The sequence below is a fragment of the Mya arenaria genome, chromosome 9, assembly GCF_026914265.1.
Source record: "Mya arenaria isolate MELC-2E11 chromosome 9, ASM2691426v1".
Taxonomy (NCBI): Eukaryota; Metazoa; Mollusca; class Bivalvia; order Myida; family Myidae; genus Mya; species Mya arenaria.
In genome coordinates this window covers 2,827,222-2,854,671 of record NC_069130.1, presented here as the reverse complement: position 1 = coordinate 2,854,671, position 27,450 = coordinate 2,827,222, and the positions used below count along the sequence as shown (strand labels likewise).

Here is a 27,450-nt window from a genome sequence, read left to right as displayed (position 1 = left end):
AACGAGTTCACTTGAGCACTTGAACACGAGTTCACTTGAGGACGAGTTAACTAGAACGCGAAACATTCAATAAAATACTGGAACACGAGTTCACTGTAACACTGAAAAACGAGTTCCCTGAAAGAAGAATTCACTGGGGGTTAAAACTAGTTCAGTGGAACAAGAATTCACTGGGGGTTAAAACAAGATTAGAACGTTCCTTACCTGAGATATCTGGCAGACCGAGGACCTGGGACCAGAGGATACCGACGGTAATGAAAAGCTGGTGACATGTTCCGACAGCTCCGCGGATACTTCTTGGTGAGATCTCGGCCAGATACAGGGAAGCTAAGCTTACACTTACACCTGAAACAAGAAAATTTAGTGTCTTGAAATACATTAGCGACAGTTTTTAATATGATATCTGATGACCTTATATGGTTTTGAAAGCGTTCAAAGTGCATGTTGTTGGCTAATAAAATAAATGACAGAATTCACATTACAGATTTTACTTCAGCTGAAATCGGACCGGTTACGGCCATGCTTGCAATATTAAAGAGCATTTTGTTCTATTTTTTACATATTCATAAAACCTTTCTAAATAATACCAACAATATATGGGGTCACCAGGCTTCCGTAATTAACCTGATTGTTTATAGGACACCTTAAAATAATACTTGGCTAATGAAATCAGTAATTATTGTAGTTTCTATTTAACTTTTGTTTTATAAATATGTCCACAAAAATGGGAATTACATTAAAATGGCCATACAATTTCATTCTCACAAAAGATGAAACCATGAAAATATAGTATTTCAACAAATCATTGCTTTGAGACAGTAGTATGGCACTGACACAACCTTAAATGTCAGATCAAAGTGTAGTACACGGCGTCTACATAACTGCGTCCCGTCTGTGCCAAGGTATCAATGTAATGATCAGTAAATAGTTTAAAACTCAATCTTATCGAGGATCAGACATGAACATTAATGTAGCTTAAAATGTATCTAAACAAATCATTGGCAATCATTCCCCAAACTGACGTAATGTATTGAAAAAATCATAGTTAATCATAACATTAGTTTTTTCTCTTTTTCTTTTCACAATCGAAGTAATCATATTCACATTTGCTACATGATAAACCATGTAAATATATCAAATCAAAATAGATTAATTACGAACTAAGTTGAAGCAAATTGGCCTCTCCATTATAGCAAAGATTTTTTTAAGTTCGTTTATGAAATCCCCTGTCTGCCTATCTCATTTACGAGCGAGTCGTACGATTGATTTTTCGAATCCCTCATTCTTGGTTGTGAAGAGATATTTTGGGGGAAAATGACAGGAGATATTCCCCTGGGCTTAAAAATTCGATATATTACCATATCACATTGTGCGCTCATTAATAAAACGGCCCAAATAGATATGTAAAAGTTAGATTACATTAAGTAACATTATAATGATTAAGAATGGGTGGAGTGTGCGTATCGAACGAGCCCCTCTTAATCATTAAGATTTTAATCAAGGTACTCTGACTTTGAATACAACCTCATTGGCTGACACATTGTCAACCTCATTTACTGATACATTGTCAACGCAAAATCTGACGCAGGGATTGTGTATCGGATGAGAGGCAGTAGGCGGACCTTTAAACACCCGCGAAAGTTGAAATTCTTAATGATTAAGCCCAGTACTTCATGATTGCCTATCTGCAATTCCATTGGCTGTAAATGTAGGTTGTATTCTGGTTTAACGCTAATTAATAAGACGCCCCAATAGATATATCATGGTTTAACGCTAATTAATAAGACGGCCCAATAGATATATCATGGTATGCTTATAACAAACACATGGGGACGATCTAGGAAGTGACGTTGGGGGGGCAGCTTAGGGGCGAAATCTTTTGGCATGCGCCCCTTCGGCAGAAACGAAATTTATATGTTTTAAAATATTGATAGAGTAGTGTGGGGTACTCGCCGAAGAACATTTGAAAGATATTTGTCCGAAATGGTGCATTTTAATCGTAATCTATCACATTTTACTCCGATACTGATATAAAAAGTAAACTTGGTCAATTTAGGTCGCCCCACCCCCTAAATCCACTCATGTTCATCTATCTTATACCATCGTTGACAATCCCAAGCCAGTTACTTACCATTGTGTAGACCCACAAATATACGGGAAATCATGAGACATTCCGGCGACTTGGCTATGGTTGTAATCCCACCAAACATGGCGGCAAAAAACATGAGCACGGTGATAATTATCATCCCCTTCTTTCTGAAATGATATGTTCAGTTTTTATAATGTAAGGGCTAATCTAAAGATTTCAACTGAAGTTTTTGTTTTGTTTCATTTATTCAATGTTAATATGCTATGTTTAATGTAAGGGCTTAGTTAAAGACATAAAGTTTGATTTATAATAATGTAAGGACTTAATAAAATATTCTATCTTTAATTTTCATTCATTTATTAAATGTTAATATCATATTTACATTGAACAAACAAACAAAAATTTAAGTTAACATTTTTCGAAATAATATGTTATTATATATTTACCGTAATTATACCGCTTAGTTATACATGTACATTTAGTTGGATATGTAATAACGTTAGGGTTTATTTACATATTTTATATTTTATATACATTAAGCTTAACATTTTACATACTTAAATGTAGAATTTTATGGGGCTTATAATATAAGTTTAAGTTAAGTGAACCTTTACATGGTTTTTAATAATTCTGTTATCATATAATCTTTCAGTGAATAATATTCATCTCTTTTAGTTCATTTACAAACATAATTCGAATGCCCGAAAAATATCAATACGGAAATGCACATGAAACTTTACATAAAGGTAACTTCCTTATTCGACCAAGTATTTTACAAGCAGATGACGGAATGCACTCAAAATAACAATAAGGAAATGCACATTTAAAACAAACTGTAAATATGACAACTTCCTTATACACCAAGTTCTATTTGCACAAAATGTAGCAATATATAACTGTCCTTTTTTATGTGCTCGCTTTTGAGCGCATTATACCCTTACCTTCCAAAGTAGTCCGCTACTCGTCCTGAAGCAAATGCTCCAACCATTCCAAAGAACACAAACAGAGCGACTGTCAGCGACCATAATAGTTCGATGAAGTTATCCTCATTAATTTCTGTAAACAAGAACGTAAATCGAAAGGTTAGGAACTACATTAAAACGAAATCATCCAGCAGCTCTATTTTTTTGACAGGAATCTTGCTTCTCATACATTCTACAGTCGAACACCGTTGGCTCGTATTCGCTTAGCTCGAATTCCTCGTTGGCTCGAACTGGATGTAAAGGACCGGTTTCTTTATATTGATGCTAAGCATTCCCGCTTGGCTCGAATTTTCCGAGGCTCGAGGCATTTTCGCCGGTCCCTGGGAGTTCGAGCCAACGGGGTTCGACTGTTCATTTATTTTTTTTGTCAATGCTATTGAAAGTCTACACAAAATTGTTATAATTTACGAAAAATATAAATAAATAAAAAAAGGTCTCGAAAAAAATCTTAATAAATTATCGACAAGTTACCGCTTTTGAAAAATATTAAAAATTTCAATAAAAAATGGTCTACTTGATTTAGTGATATAACCAAGTTACCTGTTTCTGTCTTTGCCATAGACACAGGCCTGACAGTGGTTGTTTCCACGGCGTAGGTGCCTTTAGTACTGTTATCGGACAGTGCTGTGGAGTTGTCAGCGGTGGTGTTACTGTTGTTATCCACCACCACAACGGCCGGTGTAGTGGTGTTGACATATCTCGCTGGATCAACATAGTGCAGACCCTTGTCTTGGGGGTTAAATACGGTTTCAATTCCGTCTCTAGCTAAATAAACTTGGCTGTAGAATGTTTTGATTATCTACAAGAAAAGAGAAAAACGTGTTGAAAACAATTTACTTATAGGAACTGTAGGGGTGTGGGTGAGAGTGGTCTAGTGGTTTAGGGATCCGCTGTGCAGTTATGTGTTGAAATGGATGGAGACTGAGCTTTGAATTTATTTTTTATGATATTTGGGCCAGGAGTTGCCAGGGGTTAAAACTAGTTTAACTAGTTAAACACATACTTGTCCCAACATTCGTAAATACCATTTACTTAAAGACAATGCAGAACTAAGCAATACAAATCATATAAATAATAAACTATTTGAAGTAAGGCACGAACAAATACAGACATCAACTGCACAAAATGCAAATGTTAAATTAAACAAGTGACAATAGTCCGACAAATCGAACTTGTTTAAATCATTATTAACCTTTTGTATATTTAATCCACGACTTGTTAATATGCTTACCAAGGCCGGAGAGTTCACCACTCCGATGTTGTAGCCGTACAGGAAAGAATTACCAAACACACAGACGCTGATGCTAAAAAACAGCCATTTTGTCATACCACCTCCTTCAGGTGCCTGAAATACAGGAAATGACGATATTAAAACATGATTTTGAATTTTTTTTACTAAAATATAATTACAAAAGAAGACTAAACTTCAAAATAGTGATCTTTATTATCCTGCAAACGTTGAAACAATGCTGGACTTCATTTAGGCATACCAAACAACAGGAAATGACGTCGACGTAAAAAAAACACATTTAAAATGACGTAATAAATGTTAGTATACATGTTAAAAGAACATGACGTAACCTTTAAAGGTTTTGAAACAGATAAACAATGGATGTGGAAAAATAATTATAGACAGATATTTTGTTATGTTCATTGTTTTGTCTGAGTCTATTATAAAAACTGAAGTTAGGTATTATTTTTTTTTAATTTGTGATGAAAACTAAATGTTCATTACGTCTTGATCAATAATCATGAAAACTGAAATTTAAAATTAACATCTCCTAACTATGATGGAGGATTTTGTAAGGACATATTCTGGAATATAGAGATTGTGCATGCAAACAATAGTATTTACACTCCTTCTGCGCTTCCGTAGGTGATCGCATATTATTTTAATTGCGGTCAGCTTCTGATGTACGCAACATAATCGGAATACCTCTGACGCCACAAAACTTAACGATTGTGATAGGTCAAATGGCGTTTTATCGAGGGGAAATGTCGGTGGCGTCGATTAAGCAAGTGACGTATTTGACGCCGCCGTTGTTCAAACAAACGACTTTATCTTCCGTTCAGATTTGTAAGCGTTATCTTTAAGGTTGTAGTTTGGTACTCTAAGAGAAAATATCAAATAGGGAGTATAAATATAATTATTGAAAATGTTTGAATTGCTGTATATCTGTGCATGAAAACATTTCGTCAGGACACGGATAATCGTGCATTCGGAACTCCTCGGCGATTTCCCATCGAAAACAACTTCGGATGTATATGGACGGTTTACAATGTCAGATATCTTTACATTTAGCTTCGCCGCAAGTAGATCGCGTAGTGATTTCAATTAAGCAGTTAAACTTAGTGACTTTACTCTCATAAATCTTAATCATCTATAAACCAATACACTTCACTGGCAATCAATTTGAACTTAAATATACAAAATACACGTTAAAAAATAATAATTAATACTATTATTTAAAATTTAACGAACTTCTTCTACTTAAGTATCGTTAAACATCCGAGGTTGTTTTCGATGAAAAATGGCCGAGGAGTTCCGAACTTTGATCGTGAAGTCCTTCGAACTCCATTTACCGTGAACTGACCAAATAGTTCAATACCCCGATGAACAGCATTTCTTAACATTCAGTCCTTATATGTAACATGCGTATTTAACTACTGAGAGAATGTGATTAATATAGGAGGCCAAAGCGGTTAAATTTGATAAAGATTGATTCAGCAGTGTTTGTCGAATGCATATCAATAGTATTTATATCAAAGAGAACAAACACATATTTTTTTTGAGTGCAAACTTTTTCGCCCCCCCCCCCCCCATATTCCAGGGAGTCTAATACAAATCCATGACGAAACTCAACTTGTATTCGATCGTAATGGAAAGAAATCACATTTTAAAACCTATTTTGTGTAAGACCAATACTTTATCTTTTAAAATGACGAAAATTACTTAAAATTACTACATATCAAAATGCACCACTTTTTTCATGAACAATATATTATACTTTAATGGCTGTGTCCTTTCAAACGGCATCTTCCCATGGTTCTGTATTCTTTTAACAAGATAATTGTTGCGTTCAGAGTTCAGTTCGCATACTATGTTCATGCAAAATTGATAGAATTGTATTATGTTTGCAGTATTACAGCGTAAACGTCAGAAGCTGTTTTTAGCTGGAAAAATAGAATAACGCATGCAAGAGCGTATGATCAGAGAAATTGCATTCTACGTCTAAGATGTACACGTTCCTGTTTGAAAGATTTGTATATAATAACGAGATACAGTGCAACCACGTTGGCTCGAACTTCCAGGGACCGGCGAAAAAACATCGAGTCTGGATAATTCGAGCTAAGCGGGAACGTTTAACTCCAGTATAAAGCAATCGGTCCTTTATATTCAGTTCGAGCCAACGAGGAATTCGAGCCAAGCGAGTTCGAGCCAACGGGGTTCGACTGTACATATCTGGCCGACTGAAGGAGATATCGACCAGGATAGTAACACCATAAACAATGTCTTTGCATTTAGTTTCATCAATGAGACTCTTGTTTCTGTCAGTGTAAGATCATGATATATTTCACCGAGGGAGCATATTAATTTTTGGTGTTCACAAGGTGTATCTTATGTATCTTACGATGAAACAAACATTTTGTATTCTATGCCTAAAGAGGATATAAAATAACATGTATGTTTTTAGAAAAGCGCGTCAAATAGAAGGTGAACGTAATGTCATTATGGAAATGACGTCACTGAAATTTTGTCCCTGCCCTGTGAGCGTTCACGTTTGATTTGTACACAGAGAGCGGGCAGAAAAAAAACAGTGAAGATTATTAAATCAAATTGATATTGTTACTGTTTGAAACAGTGAACATAATTTTTATATCCCTGATAAATCTATATAAACAATCAAAAGGCATAATTATAATTAAAATGACTATCTAAATGCAAAGCCTATGTTTTAGGATCAACTCAGTTTCAGACACCGGACCTTGACACGATGAAAAACTTTTTTCCACATGTATCCAGTCTCGCATCAAATTATCTGCAATAAAAGCCAATAAAATAAATACCGGATCTTAAATAATAAATACCGGATCTTAAACAATAAATATCGGATCTTACACAAAAAATACCGAATACCGGATCTTTAAGCATTAATATTTCATAGAATCTCTGAATGTACTCAAGAATGATTCATCAGCAAAAAAGGAATACCCTCTAGTTTATTCAAGGACGTCACTCACAGACAATGCCTTCGCAAGGTCGTCAGACAATGCCTTCGCAAGGTCGTCAGAAAATGCCAAAGCTTTTTACAGCTTTTGTACATATATTATGATTGATTGACATTTAGATTCTGTGAATTTTATATACCATTTATCCATGTTTTGTACTTTGTTCTAGCCAGTTGAACATTACTCACGCGTAAACTTTATCACCATTAAACTTTCATTTTCTAAAATGTCAAACGTACTTATAGATGTTGCACATTAGCTGCTGCAAGAGTTTTAACATTAAGAATTAAACTGTTTTATATGTTCTACCATGAGTGACTCGCATAAACTCTTAAAGGGACTGTCTCACAGATTGGCACCAACAAAAGTTTTTTTTTGTAACGAATCTCAGGACAATTATCTAATAGAATGTGTTACGCTTTGATATCAAAATTGTAAAAAAAAGTACCGAAATGTTTTTAAAAAAATGTGTCGGAGCCCGGGTTCGAACCCACGTCGCCAAAATTGTATACTGCCGTCTTCCCTACTGAGCTATCAAGGCTTGCACAGTTCAGGTGACATTAATATCACGTGATAACGCCGACTAGCCAATCACGCATAAGGAATGAATTTACCCGGTAGACTAACCCAGTAACTTTTTTAATGGAATAATACGAAATAACTGCTAAACTTTAATAAATTGTAAACTATGTGGTACTTCAATTATTAAGTGTCAGTGCATTGTACAAATCTTTGCCAAGTTTATGTCATTTTTCGACAATTTTATTTTTTTCGCTATTTTTTCATCTGTGAGACAGTCTCTTTAAATACCATTATTGTTCTACTCAAATGCTAAATACACGTACAACATAGTGTTCACGCTATCGACGTTTTGTTGTGAGTGTATTTCTCTCCAGATTATTGGGAGAATTTCCCCAGATGTTCTCAAGAACCCTTTGTTATGCTGTGGCTAGGATTCTTGTAAACATGATATTAGCAGCTGCCGCTATATATAACTAAGCGTAGGCAGCAGCAGGATGTCTGCGTATTGATCTTCAGAACTTTCTTGCATCACCAATGTTTACATCGCTTCTGGAATCGATGCCTAGGATGACGTTTTATGTTTGTGCCTACTGTTTAACTGATAAACTATATATGTTTTATTCCTCCACTTCTGTAGAGTCTAGCATACACTATAGATATCATACAGCGATGTCCCATTCTATCAAATATCAATTATTTACAATTAATTTTTTGACATAAGTTCCTTACGAAAATAGTTTATACAACTATGCTGGACAAACGGGTTTACTATTGTCCAGCTGTAAGGTTTTCGTTTACTTAAAGGTCAATACCGATCATAATGATAGATATATTGATGCACATTTTGAAATTCGGTTTTAATTACATCCGCTATAGCATTGGTAAAATTATCCACCAACCATCCCATCTGTAATGAATTAAATGTTTGTGGTAATGAAAATGTTAATAAAACTGATTGTATGTATGGGTTCATGAACGAAACCGCAGAAAATCATAAGAAAAGTTATGTATATCAATTTAAACATATTCGCCTCTGGTTATGACTGCGTGTTCACTTTATATATTCTATTTCGTTGCTTGTTTATCGTTCCGTAACGAATGGTATACAGTGTGACCTCAAGTTAAATTAATGGCAAGTTTTAATCGCTCAATATAGGGTTTGTAATTGATTTTTATTTTTTTTATTTTATTCCTTTAAACACAGAAGAAAAGGCTGATGAAATTGAAAGCTAATAAAAGAAAACAAAAGTAAGCCACACCCATCGATGACGTAACTAACCAAAATTAAACATCTGTATGTTAATAATTGGCAATAAGACTAGGTAAGAGCTATTAGTGGTTAGTGCGAAAGTAGTGCCTATCCCATTTTCTGCAAATGTCAAGAAGGAAGTGTTCCTGGTTAAGAAACTCTACTGATTCGTTCATTTATACTTGTAATTATTCTTTAACAACTATTGTTACACTTTTTTATTCACATAGATGTAAAACATCATACATTTATTGCGACACGTATATTATTTAAGATATATCCAGTTAATTTAATCTAGGTGTGTCGAAAAAGGATTGTCATTAAAAAAAAAGATTTATATTTATCAGGATAAAATTACGCTTAAAAAGGGACACGCTCATGTTTTTGGCACCAAACGAATCCCGGTTATGCATCTGAACGCACTTATCTCATACCTATTACACTCTTTGATACTGAAATTGAAGGACGAAAATACGATTAAATTATAAAAAAGGAGTGGCGAGCAAACCCACGCCAAAAAAGTCAAGGGAAAAATAAAGATACCGATATGTTATCCACTCGCCCACATGGCTAATGGATATTTATTGAAATAAATGGTAGTGCTACCACGTGGTAATGTCAAACAACCAATCACGCTAAAGCTTTATGTTGAATGGCGTTAGTATTAAACTTATTTTAAAATTGTGGACTTCAAAGACAATATTTGAATATCTGAGTTTTAACACTGCAAATGATTTTTATGCCATACTTAAATTTCGTCATAAAAATGCATTTTTCATGAACTAGTCCCTTTAAATTTCGCCAAATTTTCTACTCTTCATCACATTAAACCATTTTTTGTAAGAACATACGAACAACTTTTAAACATCGCATAGAGAACAACGCTTTCTTCCTATAGGTAGATATAGTTGATAACAACCTTTCTACAAGTTCATATAATGATAGTGAAAAACTGTACCCAAATGTACGTACAACAATTCAACCCTCTGTTAAAATTATGAGCTATTGTTTCTTTAAATATACAAAAAATATATTCATAATATATGAAACAGTTCATACCGTCTTCTGTACGACGTAAAGTTTTCCATTTTGTTCCATTTGATGAATATATATATATCGAATTACAACTGTTTTAAACTTGGGGGTGTGACCAATGGCAACCCTCTTTCTCAGTTATATCACGAGCTTTGAGCGTGATCGCTTTCCCAGTCTACTTAAGTATGATGACTTCACTATTGCATCATCCCTAATGTATTGCCACGAAGAGGTATTGCAAAATATTGATCACAGCCCACTACTGGCGAGAGCTCTTTACTATACGAATATGCATGCATTTAAAGTGTTAATAATTAAAATAAATTGTGAGTTAAACTATTCTTCGGACCTGTTTTATCGAAATGGATCTTTAAATGAGTGATAGATGATGGCTTGTGAGCAGACAAAGATGGATATTTGGCTTGTTTCTAAGATCTTATTAGATAAATCGCGTTTACAATATTTTGAGAGTTAAACGCAATAGTTTTTACCATATAGTAATGTTTCATATATTTAACAAGGAAATATTTTCAAGTTACATGTATTTTGCTTCCTAAGTTATATCGACACTTTTACAAATTTTAAAATAGCTAATATCTTTTCTTAAACACTAATGCGGAAAGATTATATTTCATCATACAGCACTTAATTTAACCCCGTTTGTGAATGCAATACTTCAAGTATGTCAATATTTACGATCTGATCTCAACTTTCACTACGTCTTTGCCAAACACGTTTAAAACATATTTAAATATGCTCATACGATTGACTCAACAAACGAGTTTAAAAAATTTAATTTTCACCCACGCGGTAATTCATAATTTTCTTCATTTCTAAAATATTTCTCATTAAATCGAAGTGGATAAGTTTCTTACTGAAAAGAACAATTGTAAATTTCGAATACATCAAAGAGGCATTGTACGATACTTTTTAAAACAGCAATGTAATCAAGTACGATCACATTCATATTTAAAACCAAATGCGTTAACTTCCAACCCCATTGTCGTCTAGTTCAATGGGATTGACGTGGCCAATAAATCTACTTGGCCCATTGCCAGTGATGATGAAACTATTGCTCACATAGGGTTGGTGAGAGAATATGAATAGCGATATTCACATAGATCCAGTGGACGTTTTTTTTTCTCAGATATCATTGAATGAAGTTAAAATGGTAAAATTTGAACCATTAAACCAATTGAAAAATAAAATAATGTTTAGCCAGCCTTAGGTGGTCGGTAGATTTGACCTCTACTCAAGTATTTTTCGAGTGAAATATTTCCTGCTTTAAGCACGTTGAAATACAAAATAGATTTATCTTCTTTTGTTATAAATCACATTTGTACAACTATATCGTAACACGTTTTTTCTTGTTTTCAAAAAGAGCAATGCATGGTAAACATTTTATATTTGTTTCGCTTTAACACTGATGGATTTATACCCATTTAAACATACATGTGTACATAATGACAATGTTATACTGACAAGCTGGGGCTTTAGGACAGGAATACACCTGATTTATTGGACATCAAATTGGCAAATAGGCTGAATGAAATAAATGAGCCATGACTTACGGTAATGATTATATTGGATATTCCGCCTGGATTAAATCACTTACAGCAATATTCAGACGTATCATAATTATATACATTATACCGAATTATTGATTTCAATAAGGAGGGCGCAATAAGGAGGGTTCTAAATTCCAGTAAGATTCATCTTTAGCCCTACAAAATAGTTTATTCTACTAACTTCTCAACAAATAGGGTAGAAAGGCATTACTCTTTTTTTCTATTTTTATTTTGGAGAACCGAGATTCCGTACCAAACATGTCTATATATAAGGTAATATTACTTTTGCTGAAAAATTACACATTAAATGGTCAAAATTTAGCATGTTCACTCATGGAATGCACATTTTTTAGGAAATTACGAAAGAAATTTCACACTACGGCAAAAAAAAAAGAGTGTAGGGTCGGGAAGAAAAAAAAAGGATCGATCCACTGGCACCGGATTTTCAAACTCAATCATTTTTTAAAAAAAAATCAAAACAAATCTTATAATTCCCTACTAAAAATTATAATTCCGAATATGTGAAAAAATATTGATTTTTTTTTAAATATGCACTTTGTACTGTAGAATATAATATTATAATATAAGTATATTATACAGTACAAAGTGCATATAGTGCATATTTAAAAATAAATATTTTTCAATATTTTTTCACATATTCGGAATTATTGTGGATCGATCGGGTTTAAAAGTGGAAACAAACATTCTCCTTTTAACGCCTTCTTCAAAGCAAATATAGGTCATAGGTGGTACTCAATATTCAACTTAAGTCAGCCTTATGGTCATACATAATTGAATTCATTCACTCCATTGCGGATTGGTCATTATGAATAACCAGTAATCCGATTAGCTACATCGTTCTAAGATGCAAATAAGACCAGGGGTGGTATTCAATTACCAACTTTGATTGAACTTAAGTTTAAGATTAAAATTTAAGTATTTTGATTAGACAATATATTAAGCTGACCGATAGGCTGACTGAAATCATTGAGGCATGACTAAGGATAAGTATAAGATCAATATTGAATATTGGCCCTGTATTAAATACCACCCACTATCTACAGGTCATGCTTCTAGCCAATGTCGGAGAGAAAAGCAAAACATATTCTACTCACAAAATGAAACTTTAATCACGTTGTATTCACAATTGGTTTTATATTCCGGTTGTGTTATGCAGTAGCACAACTTCATCATTTTATAGTAATACAACCACAAACACTTGTATTTATAACGGATATACGTACTTAGTGAGACAAGTATTACTCAGATAAGGTAAAAAAATCGTAGCAAGAAGTATATTAGATTAGTCATCATGTCATCAAATATGTAGTAAACAAATTCAACGCCAATATATTGTCGGCCAATCAGGATTGCTCTCACTTACTCAACGTGACAATAATAAGCTGAGATGCATACTTGGTTTTGCGTCCAAACTCGGAAACATCTTAAACAAATCTCGACTAGAATGGGGAAATCAACACAAAATTTCGGAATGGTAGATTTAAAATCTGTTTTCCTTGTACATAACCTTGGTTTTAGAAAATCCGTAGACTAAACATCCTTATACTTGCACAGGCACATTTTATGAAAAATGGGCGTTTTGTTACCCAATCCCAATCCGGCAATAAGTTGACACAAGTTTCCTCTATTTCACGATCTGGTAATTTGCTCCATTGGTATAAAATTTTATGAATAATAAAACTGGGTTGACATGCAAAAATAGCACATTTAATATTGTTCGAAGTAAGCACATGACCACTATGTTGACCACTTGCTTACCCGATATTGTTCAGTTGTCCAATAATCGGAGGTAACATCAACTTGAATGAAAAGTACGATTTAAAGGGACTAGTTAATGTTTTTGAACCAAGAATAAGTTTTCCACGGTTATGCATATGGAAACACTTATTTTAACATTTTTTACTCTATGATACCGAAATTGCCGAAAGAAATACACTACAGGAATAAACAAAAATATTTTGGTGTTAGTGGAGTGCAAACCCACGCAGGTAAAGTAAAAAACTCAATCAAAAAAGCCAAAGTTATGGCCATATTACATACGTCCACATTGTACAATGTGAGGAATCCCTTGACATCAAAGGGGTTCTCCCATGGTTCACCACGGGTCACAACCGATGTAAACAAACAAGTAAGTGACGTTAATTTCTGAATAACGTTTTTGACAGAAAAGATAGGAAAATATTTCTTAGCCTATAAAAGACTATTTTATTTTTTGCTTCTACATGTGTAAAACATGTTAGATTTGCTTGTATTTAAATGATGCAATCCTTGGCCAAAATTTCAACTTTACGGAAGTTTGTAGAACGAAACAACTTTTGGCCAAGCATTGCATCATTAAAATTCAAGCAAATCGGTTGTGACCCGTGGCTACCAATGTGGGAACTTCTTTGAAGTCACTTGACTCCTCACCATGGTGTGTACCATGTAATATATTATAACCATCTTGAATACTGTTTGAGTTATAGTCAAGGTTAAAACATGTGCAGGACGTCACCTACGCAGACGACGTCACCAAAGGCTGTTACAATACTCCGACATCGTTTTCTTTGAAAACAAAACAACAACAGACGAGCCAAATATAATTACAATTCATGCTTTAACACAATTAGAGTTCTGGAGTAAACCCATAATTTGGATTCGGAGAATTACTGAGTTGAATAAGATCCGAATAAAAAGATGAAAAGGGAACAAATTAATATAAGTTTAAAAATAAAACCACAATAAATTGTTCATTAAAATGTAAAACTTTCGCGTGTGTTTGAAGGTCCGCCTACTGCCAATCATCTTATACACGCTCCGTCAGATTTTGCGTCGACAATGTATCAACCAATGAGGTTGAATTCTAAGTCAGATGACATGGTGTGATTTTTTAATGATTAAGGACTCGTTCGCTACTTCATTCCGCCCATTCTTAATCATAAATAATTCACTTCATGTCATCTAACTATTACAAATACCTAGTTGTCCTATTACGTTGTATTTCATATAAAAGACTAACTGAAGTAAATACAGTCTCTTTGATGAAACCTGTCCGTTTTAAAAGCGAAATAAAACAATAACATTTCTCTGAATTCTATGACCTTCGCATTGTCTGAAGCCAGACAAGTATATTGATCGTGGCGTCCACAGAAAGCAGAAAGGGATATATAACCGTACACAGGGGCTGGTTTTGCAGTACGTGCTTCCTGCCATGTCTGTATATGGAAGTAAAGTGCATTCAATACTTTATAGGCAAAACCAGTTAGGTGCACTTAGTACTTATGACTGTATTAATGTTCTTGGAAATTTTAAACTTGTTTTGAACGCATTCTTGAGTCATATTCTGTGAATTAAATTCATTCTGCTTCCTACCTAGAATTCACGCCTTGAAGAGATCCATGCATTGTTCAGTCAAATTTCCTTATGCAAACCATTGTTATAACACATCGTGTTATCTTAAGTACACACTATTCAACTTTAAGAAGTAGAAAACAGATGCAATCACTTGAACACTTCAAACACTCCGAGAAATCTATTTAAATACTAAGTGTATTGACACAATACTAGGAATGTCAATGTCAAACGTATTGCTGTGAACCGATATGATGACATGTAACTTGATAAATAATAAAAAACAAACTTCAGAGAAAAACCCAGTAGCCGAAAATTAAATTAAAACCTTGTTTAAGGCAGAAGGCATAGGCCTTACTGTCTAAACGAGACACATACAACGTACATAACAACGCATCAATTCATTTTTTTTTTATAAATAATAAAACAATAATATCGACCTAAACCAGTTGCAAAGTGATAATCTTGACAGTATATGATATACATGCATTGGATTGATTGCTTTATCGTTTAACTACAAGAAAGTTTTCATAAATATAATTATTATTAAAATAGACATGTCTTACTATGTTAGTAACTATAACGTTAGGAGTATACACAACATATCCTGAGGCCATGGTGACCTCGATAGTTAATTTGTTATAGAGTATAGGCAGATTTTCGTTTTCAGTTGTCGTCCAATATTATTTTTCTGATATCACATTAAAATTAATTCATCAAAACCATACATATCATGATAATATATAACAATCAAAACTTATAAGTGTATTAATGCATTGCAAATCCTTTCATGTTGAACGTTATAACCTTATATCAATATGATATTTTTGGTAAACTATTTCATCCTACATGTTTAATAACTGTAGTTGAAAAATTATTGTTTGTTTCAGGTTTTCAGACCTGAATCACATTTTTTGCCGAAAACTTTTTTATTAACTAAAAAGATTCTTAGCAAGCTGACCGTATGAAATAGCAGTCTCAGTTTTATTACTTAAAATATAAATATTTAGGTGAACTATTACATCATACATGGTTATTTAATAAGATAAAATTATTTAACCCAAACCCTGTACAGTCTGGAACAAGCTCCTTAGGAGGCTGACGATATAAAATAGCAGTCTTGGTTTCAATGCGACTGTTCGTTGGCAGCACAAGGTAGGTGTAACACTGTAAATGCCCCTAATGACCGGCTTACAGCAGTCTCGGTTTGAATACAGCACACGGTAGGTGCAGCACTGTAAATGCCCCTAATGACCAGCTTACATCAGACTCGGTTTGAATACAGCACAAGGTAGGTGCAACACTGTAAATGCCCCTAATGACCAGCTTACATCAGACTCGGTTTGAATACAGCACAAGGTAGGTGCAACACTGTAAATGCCCCTAATGACCAGCTTACATCAGACTCGGTTTGAATACAGCACAAGGTAGGTGCAACACTGTAAATGCCCCTAATGATCGACTTACATCAGACTCGGATTGAATACAGCACACGGTAGGTGCAACACTGTAAATGCCCCTAATGATCGACTTACATCAGACTCGGTTTGAATACAGCACACGGTAGGTGCAACACTGTAAATGCCCCTAATGATCGACTTACATCAGACTCGGTTTGAATACAGCACAAGGTAGGTGCAACACTGTAAATGCCCCTAATGATCGACTTACATCAGACTCGGATTGAATACAGCACACGGTAGGTGCAACACTGCAAATGCCCCTAATGATCGACTTACATCAGACTCGGTTTGAATACAGCACACGGTAGATGCAACACTGTAAATGCCCCTAATGATCGACTTACATCAGACTCGGTTTGAATACAGCACACGGTAGATGCAACACTGTAAATGCCCCTAATGATCGACTTACATCAGACTCGGTTTGAATACAGCACAAGGTAGGTGCAACACTGTAAATGCCCCTAATGATCGACTTACATCAGACTCGGTTTGAATACAGCACAAGGTAGGTGCAACACTGTAAATGCCCCTAATGATCGACTTACATCAGACTCGGATTGAATACAGCACAAGGTAGGTGCAACACTGTAAATGCCCCTAATGATCGACTTACATCAGACTCGGTTTGAATACAGCAGAAGGTAGGTGCAACACTGTAAATGCCCCTAATGACCGGCCTACAGCAGTCTCGGTTTGAATACAGCACACGGTAGGTGCAACACTGTAAATGCCCTTAATGACCGGCCTACAGCAGTCTCGGTTTGAATACAGCACACGGTAGGTGCAACACTATAAATGCCCCTAATGATCGACTTACAGCAGTCTCGGTTTGAATACAGCACAAGGTAGGTGCAACACTGTAAATGCCCCTAATGACCGGCTTACAGCAGTCTCGGTTTGAATACAGCACACGGTAGGTGCAACACTGTAAATGCCCCTAATGACCGGCTTACAGCAGTCTCGGTTTGAATACAGCACACGGTAGGTGCAACACTGTAAATGCCCCTAATGATCGACTTACAGCAGTCTCGGTTTGAATACAGCACCAGGTAGGTGCAACACTGTAAAAGCCGTAGTATCGTATGGGCTCATGTATCTCGTCTCTATAAACAGGGTTTATATATTAATGGCTGACTACTGACCTACTGTTTTTTTCATTGTTGTATTGTTATTTAAGTTGTATTTGTATTAATTGTCAGTGTACACACCAGCTTAGCATGATTTTATTATCTGACATGTCATTCGTTCCTGGGTTTGGTATGTTACATGTCAATTAATTCAATACTGATTAATCTTTAAAACTACATCTTAACCCCCGCCGTCTATGAGGTTTGGAATTTTAATCATGCTAAACGGTAATTATCTATAAATTTTGGCACTGAACCGCTTTAAAGGGGCTGGCTCATGTTTTTTGAAGAATGCACTTGTTGTATGACGAAATGAAGTGATACATATCATAAGTATTGTTAAAACTCAGATACTGACAGCTGATACCCTTCAACAAAGGTTAATTATCGTCAAATATCGTCTTTGAAGTCCACATTTTCCAATAACGTTAGTAACGTGATTGAACAAAGGCTTAAGGTTCAGTTATCCTATTTGTGCACGAGTCCCTGTGGTAGTAGGGTTTTGCTGTCAGTTTTCTATCTTTTTCTTGACTTTTCCGGCGTTGATTCTCACCCCACTAAAAGCAGAATACTTTTATCCTTAAATGGATTTATCTGCAATTTCGATATTAAAGGGTACATATTCATAATATAAGTGTTATTTTTGTATGCGTCTTTGTGGGAGTAAGGTTTTGCTGTCAGTTTTCTAATTTTTTTCTTGACTGTTTTGGCGATGGTTCTCATCCCACTTAAAGGAGAATATTTCTTATACTTTTTCGGTACCAACATGTACATAGTTATAATATAAGTGTTTTCAGATGCATTATTGGGGATAAAGATCGGTGCCAAAACATGAGCAAGTCCCTTTAAACAACTGTGTTAATGTAATGAAGGGCGAATGAAGGCCAAATTTGTAAAGTACATACCTGAGCAATGAAGTAGGAATCCGACAAAGGTTGACATACATAACTATTAATGTATATTAAGCTTTGAAGCGAATACGTAACACAATATTAATTCCGTGACCTACATGAATATATTTTACTTGTTTTGCGTATTTCATGACATGTTGAACTTAATTATTATCTACTTCAACCATACACCGGATATAATATGTCTAGATGAAGTGTACAGCAGACGTCAAATATCAGTAAATGATAAATTAAAGATGCACTCTTACTCCCAAATAGGATGTACCACAATTAATACATTTGTTTCAATATACCATAACAATAACAAACAATGGTTCTTATGAAGGATACCGTGTTACGGTTGAAAGAAAGGTACAGAAAACACGGTATTTCTACATTATGAGACGATCATTATTGATCACTGTACATCTTTTAGGACCCACTCGTCATTTAATATGTGTGCTTTTTAGCTATTAAATACACGATCACAATCTTTTCATCAGTCATTAATATTTTCGATAAATGCGTTGTTTAATAAGTAGTTAAAGGTTTATCGCTCAAAACTAATGTTTGTTATACATGTGTATGTATTGATTTGAAATACGCGTATCGAGTTCATGAAAAAAAAGTTGAAGCATTCATAATCATGATTTTCAGAGGCAGTAGGGTATCAATGCCAAGAAGACGTCAATATGAATGGTGGCAATTGAAGAATCATTTGAAATAAATTCATTCAATATTTGTTTGCTGAATGGAATGTTTAAAGCAGTCACAATTCACTTATTCATGAACGCCTATCCCTTATGCATTCATAGTATTTAAGGCAATACGATACTTTAATTGTGAATGAAAAACGAGATCCGATACGTTCATACCCGTGCATTGGAATGCTTTTACCCTTAGTACGTCAATGTTACAAGATACTTGTTGAAAAAAACTGTTGACTGCTGTTCCGATTACCGTGTCAATTAGGTACACAATGACGATACTCGATATTTCTATTATGTTAACTATGTCTAATTATCTGTGTATGTGTTCGGGGGATGGGGGGGGGGGGGTGAGTTGCGGATAAAGTTAGGAAAAAAAGGGTTGAAATGCATCAACGATTTTTTATACGTGTTACTTCAATATATCTAAGTGTAATACACGTTTTGAGGGGGTTTGGCGGTTGAGCCTCCACACACATAACTCAGAAATCGGAATGTTAAAGTCCGCTGCATGGAGATCGCGTAGTAATTTCAATTTATCAGTTAAACGTTATGGGAATCTTAATTATGTTTGCAGTAATAAACTTCACTGGCAATCAATTTAAACTTATATCAACAAATACATGCAAAAACACTACAATTAATTAATGATATAATTCAAAAATTTACGAACTACTTCTACTGATGTACCGGCATACACCCGAGGAGTTCCGAATGTGCCAATGCCCTTTCAAGTTGTCTAAAGACTCAAGAACCTATTTCCATAATTCCGGCTGAGTGATATGCAAGTATCGCCGCACAAAAAGCATTGTCTTGTACATTTAGGTCTTCGTTGTGTCGTTTACAACGCTCTTGAAATACAAATAAGGATTTCAAAACCCTCCGATAGGCTAATTGCATTCCATATTAAACGAATTGGGTGTTTTGTTTTAATCTCACCATTTAAGTGCATCGGTTTCAGCTTCCAGATAGGGATATTTTTTTTCAAGTCTTTCAACAATAGCAGTTGAGACGTTTTATGTCGTGTATGACTCACACCTTTAAAGTTTCCGCCCATAACATATCTTTTATGCGCGTTTTGAATGCCTGAATCACTGTTTACGAACAGTCTCAAGTCTGACTTTAAAGGGGCAAATGCATTATTTCCATTAAAACAAGTATAGAATTGTCAATACGATCTAGTATTAGGCATTAGGCAGATAATACATAGGTTAAAATGTTTAAAAGAATATTGTGTCGCTATCTCAGTTGAGTTTACCCGTTTAAAAATAACGCATAATGGTTTCCCAGTTTACAGCGTGTATATTTAGCATTTGAAAGTCACGTGATTAGTCCATCTACATATATCGACGCTATTTTCAAATTAAATGGGATTTACGTGGTGCCAGTAAATTTCGATTTGGAGAAATATGCAAAAACTGCGAAAGCTTTATGTGTCGTAAGCGATGTGATACATTACATCAGTAAGTAAGATTCAACGCGTTGTACAAAACGATATCAATTTTATTTCAGTTTTTAACAAAACAAAATTCTGGCCACCATCTGGTATCTAGTCCCTTTAAAATCCGACCCAGACTCAGAAGATGAGTGGTTAAAAATATGAACACATATAATATGACTTTTATTCAGGAAATACGTGTTGAAAGAAGAGAACTAATGAGTGCGAATATACAAAAGATACAGCAGTGCTCAACATCAACCAGAAAAGTAACGATACAATCAAACTTTTCGGATGCGAGTCTTGAAGGTGAAGTCAGACTTGAAACTGTTGGAAAACATGGGCCGTGGTGACTCCACATTGATTTGGTATCATTTGAAAGGGGTTTCAGTTTAGAAAGAGAAAAAGTAAATATTTTCCAGATAATATTATAAATAAAGCGGCGTTTTCTGGTTTCAAATATTGCTAACCAAATCAATTAATATTAGTGTCCGGTTTCACACGAAAAAAAAGAGAAACAATGCAACACTGTGCAATAGATGTATGATGTAATGTTTGTAGTTTATTGTACTTATTAGTAGCCAGCAAGCATACACCTTCATAAACAATTATACTTGGTCACCAGGTATCCACATTTAACATTAAGTCTGAGAATTATCTTTTTTGTAGGTTGGATTTTCAAACAAAATTCACTGTATTTATTTGGCAGGGCGTGTTTCTGTATCGTTACCATATAGCATAGTTTGTATGAAACCTCAATATAATGCAACACAAACACCCTCTACAAGGACAAGCAAACCAACTTATAATTGTACCGTGATCATAATAGTTAAAGGTCATACTAAATTATTACAGTTCGATAGAAACGAAAGCTAATTAATAACTTACATAATAGCGTTCAACGTATGGAGTGGTGGCCATTTTTCGACCGAGGCGACAACCTATAGGGTAACAGGCGGACAACTATACGACTACACCACTCTCACTCTTCTAAGATCATAGTGTTGTGGAAAACATGTGTTTGATCGGACATACAACCTATAGAGGTATACTACTATACCACACTCATCCTTCTAAGATCATATAGTTATTCAACAAAAACAACCAAGAGCAATACAACCATGAGCAGCTAGTTCACAACCATTTAGTTAGGCAGAGGGCATGCTTGTTGCAGTACATTTATTGCCTTGGTCACGTTGATGCTCAGAATGTAACATTCAACGTATTTATGAATGTGACCCCTGGGGCGATATTCAAAAGCTGTTTTAATTGATTTTTTTATAATCTTACTACTTAGTACAAGTTGAACATCAATATTGGGCTGTATTCAATATACATGAATTGTTCATCCTTTGATTATGATCATAACAGTGACTGTGTTTAAGTGAAGTAGTTTAAGCGTCCAATCACAACCCTCAGATTGTATCTCCTCTCTCCTCAGATGTTGGATATGGCACCAGCAATAAACGATCAGAGTTTTCTTCGTTAAACAATTATGACAGATATACGCTGTATGACATCAAGTATTTTCCATCCCTATCCACTGCTACATTCCATCTCGCAAGTATAGTAAATGAATAGGATTCATACCTAGGTACGAAGCAGCTTGTCGAAATATTACATATATACTTTATATATAAGGATACGTGTTTGTTCTTATTTACATCATTCTTCGAGTATTTCACAATCTGACGCTATTTTAAAACATACATATATATGTATAAATGATGAAATAACACGTGGCGTTACAATACTTCAAATGGGGAATAATAGAAAGCACTTAAATACACCAGAATCAGTAAATCTAAATGCATAAGTTTAGATAAGAAAACTTCAAGCTTGAAAAAATGGCTAACAATAATTTCAATTAACAGAAAAGTGTCTACTATTATTATAATGTAACATTCAATACAATGGTTTGGTCTAAACAAATAAAGATTGACAAGTTCTTTGTTTGGTAAAATGGCTTTCGATTAAACACAAATACTATTGACATAGTAATAGTTCAAATAATTGGCATCTAATGCCAGTCTTTCCAATGATATAATCTATGAAAAATTCCCGTGAGGTCAGTCAAGGACGAATCGATGATTGCATCATCAAGGTGATCAAACGCCCTTGGTTGATCGATTAAACGAGTGAAGTTCAGTACGAGTATTATTCAGCTGATTAATTGATCTGTTATCTGTCTATGGATATGCAGTACAAGTTAAGATAAATTGTATAAAAAGTACATGTTTACTGATTACAATTTCAGATTGCAATCATTTTGCAACAAATAAAGAAATGCAATTGAATTTCCCAGCTATAGGTGCCTATCTTTTCGTGCAAACGTTACAAAAATGTCTTCACACAAATGTAATCTGGCTGCCTCGCACAGCCATAATGCATTAACATACTTGCTTGACAAGCAAAATGAAACAACGTCTGTAAACAGGTCAATCCACATGTGTGGGAAATATTATTGATCTAGTTTGCAAGCATTCCGAGAACAAATTGTTGAAATATCAATCAATAATACCACCTGCTGTTACAATTCAGGTATATTTGTTCTGCCACATTAAACTAGCAAACTACATGCAACTCCTTTATCAAAATCCTCACACGCATGAACTTAAGTTCAACAAATACCAGAGCGCGTTAATTAATTATAGTATAATTGTCTTAAGAGATAGGCCTCCTATTGCTTATAGTTGTTTTTTAAAAAAACCCACTCATTTATAGCTATAGAAACCGGGATATGGTGAAATACTACAACTACAGCTACTGTTACTGCTGCTGCTGTCACTAATGCTGCTGCTGCATCTGCTGGTTCTGCTGCTGCTACTGCTGCTGCTGCTGCTGCTAGTGCTACTGCTACTACTACTACTACTACTACTAATACTACTACAACAACAGCAACAGCAACAGCTACTGCTACTCCTACTCCTACTGCTACTCCTACTCCTACTATTTCTACTATTACTACTACTACTACTACTATTGCTAGTACGGTTACTACAGCTACTGCTGCTTATACTGCTTCTGCTGCTTCGAAGGGTTCTACTGCTGCTGCTGCTTCCGCCGATTCTGCTGCTGCTACTGCTACTACTACTAATACTACTACTAATACTACTACTCCTACTACTTCCACTACCACTACCACTACCACTACCACTTGTACCACCACCACCACTACCACTCCTTCCACTACCACTACAACTACTACTACTACTACTACTACTACTACTACCACTACCACTACCACTACCACTACTACTACTACTACTACTACTACTACTATTACTACTACTACTACTATCACTACCCTTACCACTACTACTACTACTACTACTACTACTATTACTACTACTACTACTATCACTACCCTTACCACTACTACTACTACTACTACTACTATTACTACTACTACTACTATCACTACCCTTACCACTACTACTACTACTACCACTACTACTACTACTACTACTACTACTACTACTACTACTACTACTACTATTACTACTACTACTACTATCACTACCACTACCACTACTACTACTACTACTACTACTATCACTACCCTTACCACTACTACTACTACTACCACTACCACCACTACTACTACTACTACTACTACTACTACTATTACTACTACTACTACTATCACTACCACTACCACTACTACTACTACTACTACTACTATTACTACTACTACTACTATCACTACCCTTACCACTACTACTACTACTACTACTACTACCACTACTACAACTACTTCTACTTTATAGTTAAAACGTACTTTTGACAAACATTCATTATCAATATGTACTGTATAAAGGTATCAAGATGACCATCAGTTAGTAGGTAACACTATTGGGTTTCGTGTGGTCAAGTCAGCTATTGCCCCGTGAAATATCTGTATTAAATTTCAACTAAAGTAATTGACAATTATGTTAATGTATTTCAGTGTTTGTGTACATTAGTCATTTAACGATATTATGCAATGGCAAAAAGGATTGCATACAGTAAATAAAATACTGAAGAACACCATTACTCATCCGAAGTGATATTAAATCATGAATTGATCGTGATCAATGGCACCAAAGGTCAATCCATGGTTGTATAGGATATGTTACAGCACTGTTACACTGATCCACTTTATACGCATGAATTAGACGCGGGAGATCAAATCAGCATTAAGCGTCTTAAACAAATACCCTAACAAAAGATCGAGGGCATGAAAAAGATCGTATTTAAAGCCTAGTGTAGGTCGAATACCATTCATCAATAGTGTTTGTTTATGAATAGTGACATCTGAAGTATATTCATTTACTTGGTATGGTATGTCGTGTTCTGTCTGAGCTTAACAATACTTTTAAGATCGTCATAAATCAGGTAAAGATACAGGTACTTTTACACTGCCTTTTGCTAAAAGATGTAATAAAAACACTTATGAACATGCATAAATGGCTTTACGACCAATGAAACATATTGCCCGTAAAAAAGAATCAAACACCAGCGCAGAATACAACTTCTGATAAGATAAGTTTTTATGCATTAAATCAACCATTTTGGCAACTTCACACTCATGTTTTATTTATTATACTGCTTTAAAGGAACACTTCATACCACACCCCATTAATTACACAGCTTGGATAATAAGTACTGTATATACTCGTTCCAGGTCAGGTTTTACAAGAAAATATATTAATCATTTTCCTCATTTTCGTTCACTAGGTCAGCGAAAATACGAATATCTATGAATACAAAAACAATTTTTAACGTCTAGTTAAAGACGAACTCATTGCATATATGTTTCGCTCTAATAAATACTCAATTTATACATACCGCACTGAAAATGTAGTAATTAATTGATGTATTTATACGATCAAAATGCTAATATAAGTGTTTTAACAAAAACACATGAGCACATATTATGATGTTTTTATACTAATAAGCAACATTGATAAATTTCAGTGCAAAGAATACAAAGGCAAATATAGGCTCTAACACGCCTGTACATGCAGATCGAAATTCTTCCTGGATGAAGTATTATTTACAACAGCAAATACATGATTATAATCGAGGGTGTGTGAATTAGAACATATTGATTGGCTAATAAAACCAATCCAGCATCCAATTATCAACACGCTGTCCGTTTTCACCTTAGCGTAACCTCCATGCTAACCACGTGTGCTTAAGGCAAAAATATATACACAACCGAATATATGCAAAACACGTCATTTTGAAACCATATCATAATCTAAGGTTAAGAAAATCTTGTAAAATATATGAATAAAATAAGATATGCATACCTCTGCCATGCTGCTGGATTTTAATGCCCTTGAGTTTAAAATAGCACAGTCCTTGGTAGATTTACTCCAGTATGATCCTTCACACTGAGGTAGCTGTGTTGTAAATAGCTGACTAGATTTATAATGGGGAAAATCGGAATCGTAACTCAGCTCTCTTATTTCTTTTACTTTGCCTTGTTATTTCCCCTTAAAGAGAGTTTTTGTGTAGACATTATATAGTAACAATTGTTCGTATGCATTATATATGAATACATCAACAAGTCTGCGTTTAAAGCTGCACTTTCATAGATATACCATTTTTACAACTTTTTTATTTTTTGTTTTGGAAAGAGCAAATTTGTTCGTAAACATCTGCAAACCAGTGATAAAAGATAGCTGACAAAAAAATTAGATCGCAGATTTTTATATTTCCGTTCAAAAATTAATGTTTTAAGGGTTAAACTAACGGTTTAAGAAAAATGCAAAAAACATCATTTTTTTTTAAACTTGAATATAAAAATCTGCGATCTATTTTTTTGTCATTAGTCTTATATAACTGGTGTAAAATTGGCTTGTCCCAGGACAAAAAAAAAACCAACAAAAAAACATTTAATCTGTGAGAGTGCAGCTTTGAAATTCTATGGTAAGCTTTTGAACCTATGGCTGTAAATAAATACGGTTTAATCAGAAATCTTGCTGTTTATTCAAAAACTTCTTAGCGAAGAGACTATATACGATTCTAAAGGTTTACTTAGTGGTGTTGCAATTTCAAAACTCCGCAAAATTTCTGACATGGAGTTATTAATAATGAGTGTAGTAAGTATGATTCTTTGTCGTGTTTTTGACGTGTCGGCGCGAAACCCGTGAAGCACCAATCTTATTCTTAGTCGTGTTTTCACTTGGCGGAAAACTGCCAAAAAGGAATGGCCGAAATCACGTGTTATTCGCTTATTTGAGTTAAACGGAGGTGTTTTTAAGAGAATATTTAGTATGAACTTATTTCAAATATGGACGAATAAGTCTGCGCAGTTAAGGACTCCTACAAAGGTGAATTTAAGTATTCTCAATATATATTTAAGGTCGGAATACTAGCATAGATTAAGATAAATTAAAGATTATTTCCAACCATGGGTCATGTGATATATGAAGTAATATGTCCATGAAAAACGTCACCTTTTGACAATTGTGTTCTTTTGAAAAAGAAAAACAAAGCCATCTTGTTATGCACCAGTCAACTGTAACCACGCCCCCCCCCCCCAGGTCCGGAGGTATACCGGGGATAGCCAGGGAAATGGGCCTGGGCCGTGTTTTTACCTTTCAAGGTGGCCCCGCATTGCCGGGTGAATGTGGTGGTTTGGGCTTCGCACAAAATATAGCGGGGGAATGGGCCTAACCTAAGGTCCCTTGGGTGCGGGGATTTTACCATCTATTCATCCCCGCAGGGCGGGGATTTTAGCCGGAGTTGGCTGGACCGAAAGTCAAAGTCCCCGCTATTCGCCGGACCTGGTGGTCCGTGGTT

At 34.9% G+C, this 27,450-nt stretch overlaps 1 protein-coding gene across 7 annotated transcripts in view; it reads right to left on the bottom strand.

The window, feature by feature from the left end:
* The window catches only part of LOC128203718 (solute carrier family 2, facilitated glucose transporter member 1-like), a 38,513-nt gene extending 12,463 nt beyond the window's left edge, over positions 1-26,050 (bottom strand). The window contains exons 1-7 of one of the 7 annotated variants that reach the window (XM_052905248.1): positions 25,953-26,009; positions 7,059-7,112; positions 4,304-4,417; positions 3,613-3,871; positions 3,031-3,145; positions 2,132-2,256; positions 205-345 (exon numbers count right to left, since the gene is read on the bottom strand). In XM_052905248.1, coding sequence (XP_052761208.1) covers positions 205-345; positions 2,132-2,256; positions 3,031-3,145; positions 3,613-3,871; positions 4,304-4,417; positions 7,059-7,088 — 784 coding nt within the window. In that variant the 5' untranslated portion in view covers positions 7,089-7,112; positions 25,953-26,009. Of the gene's footprint in view, positions 1-204; positions 346-2,131; positions 2,257-3,030; positions 3,146-3,612; positions 3,872-4,303; positions 4,418-7,058; positions 7,113-10,132; positions 10,287-12,791; positions 12,901-18,525; positions 18,644-25,952 lie in introns of those variants that run through there. The other 6 variants (XM_052905247.1, XM_052905244.1, XM_052905246.1 and 3 more) reach the window with 6 other exon arrangements.
* Positions 26,051-27,450: the final 1,400 nt, after the last annotated feature.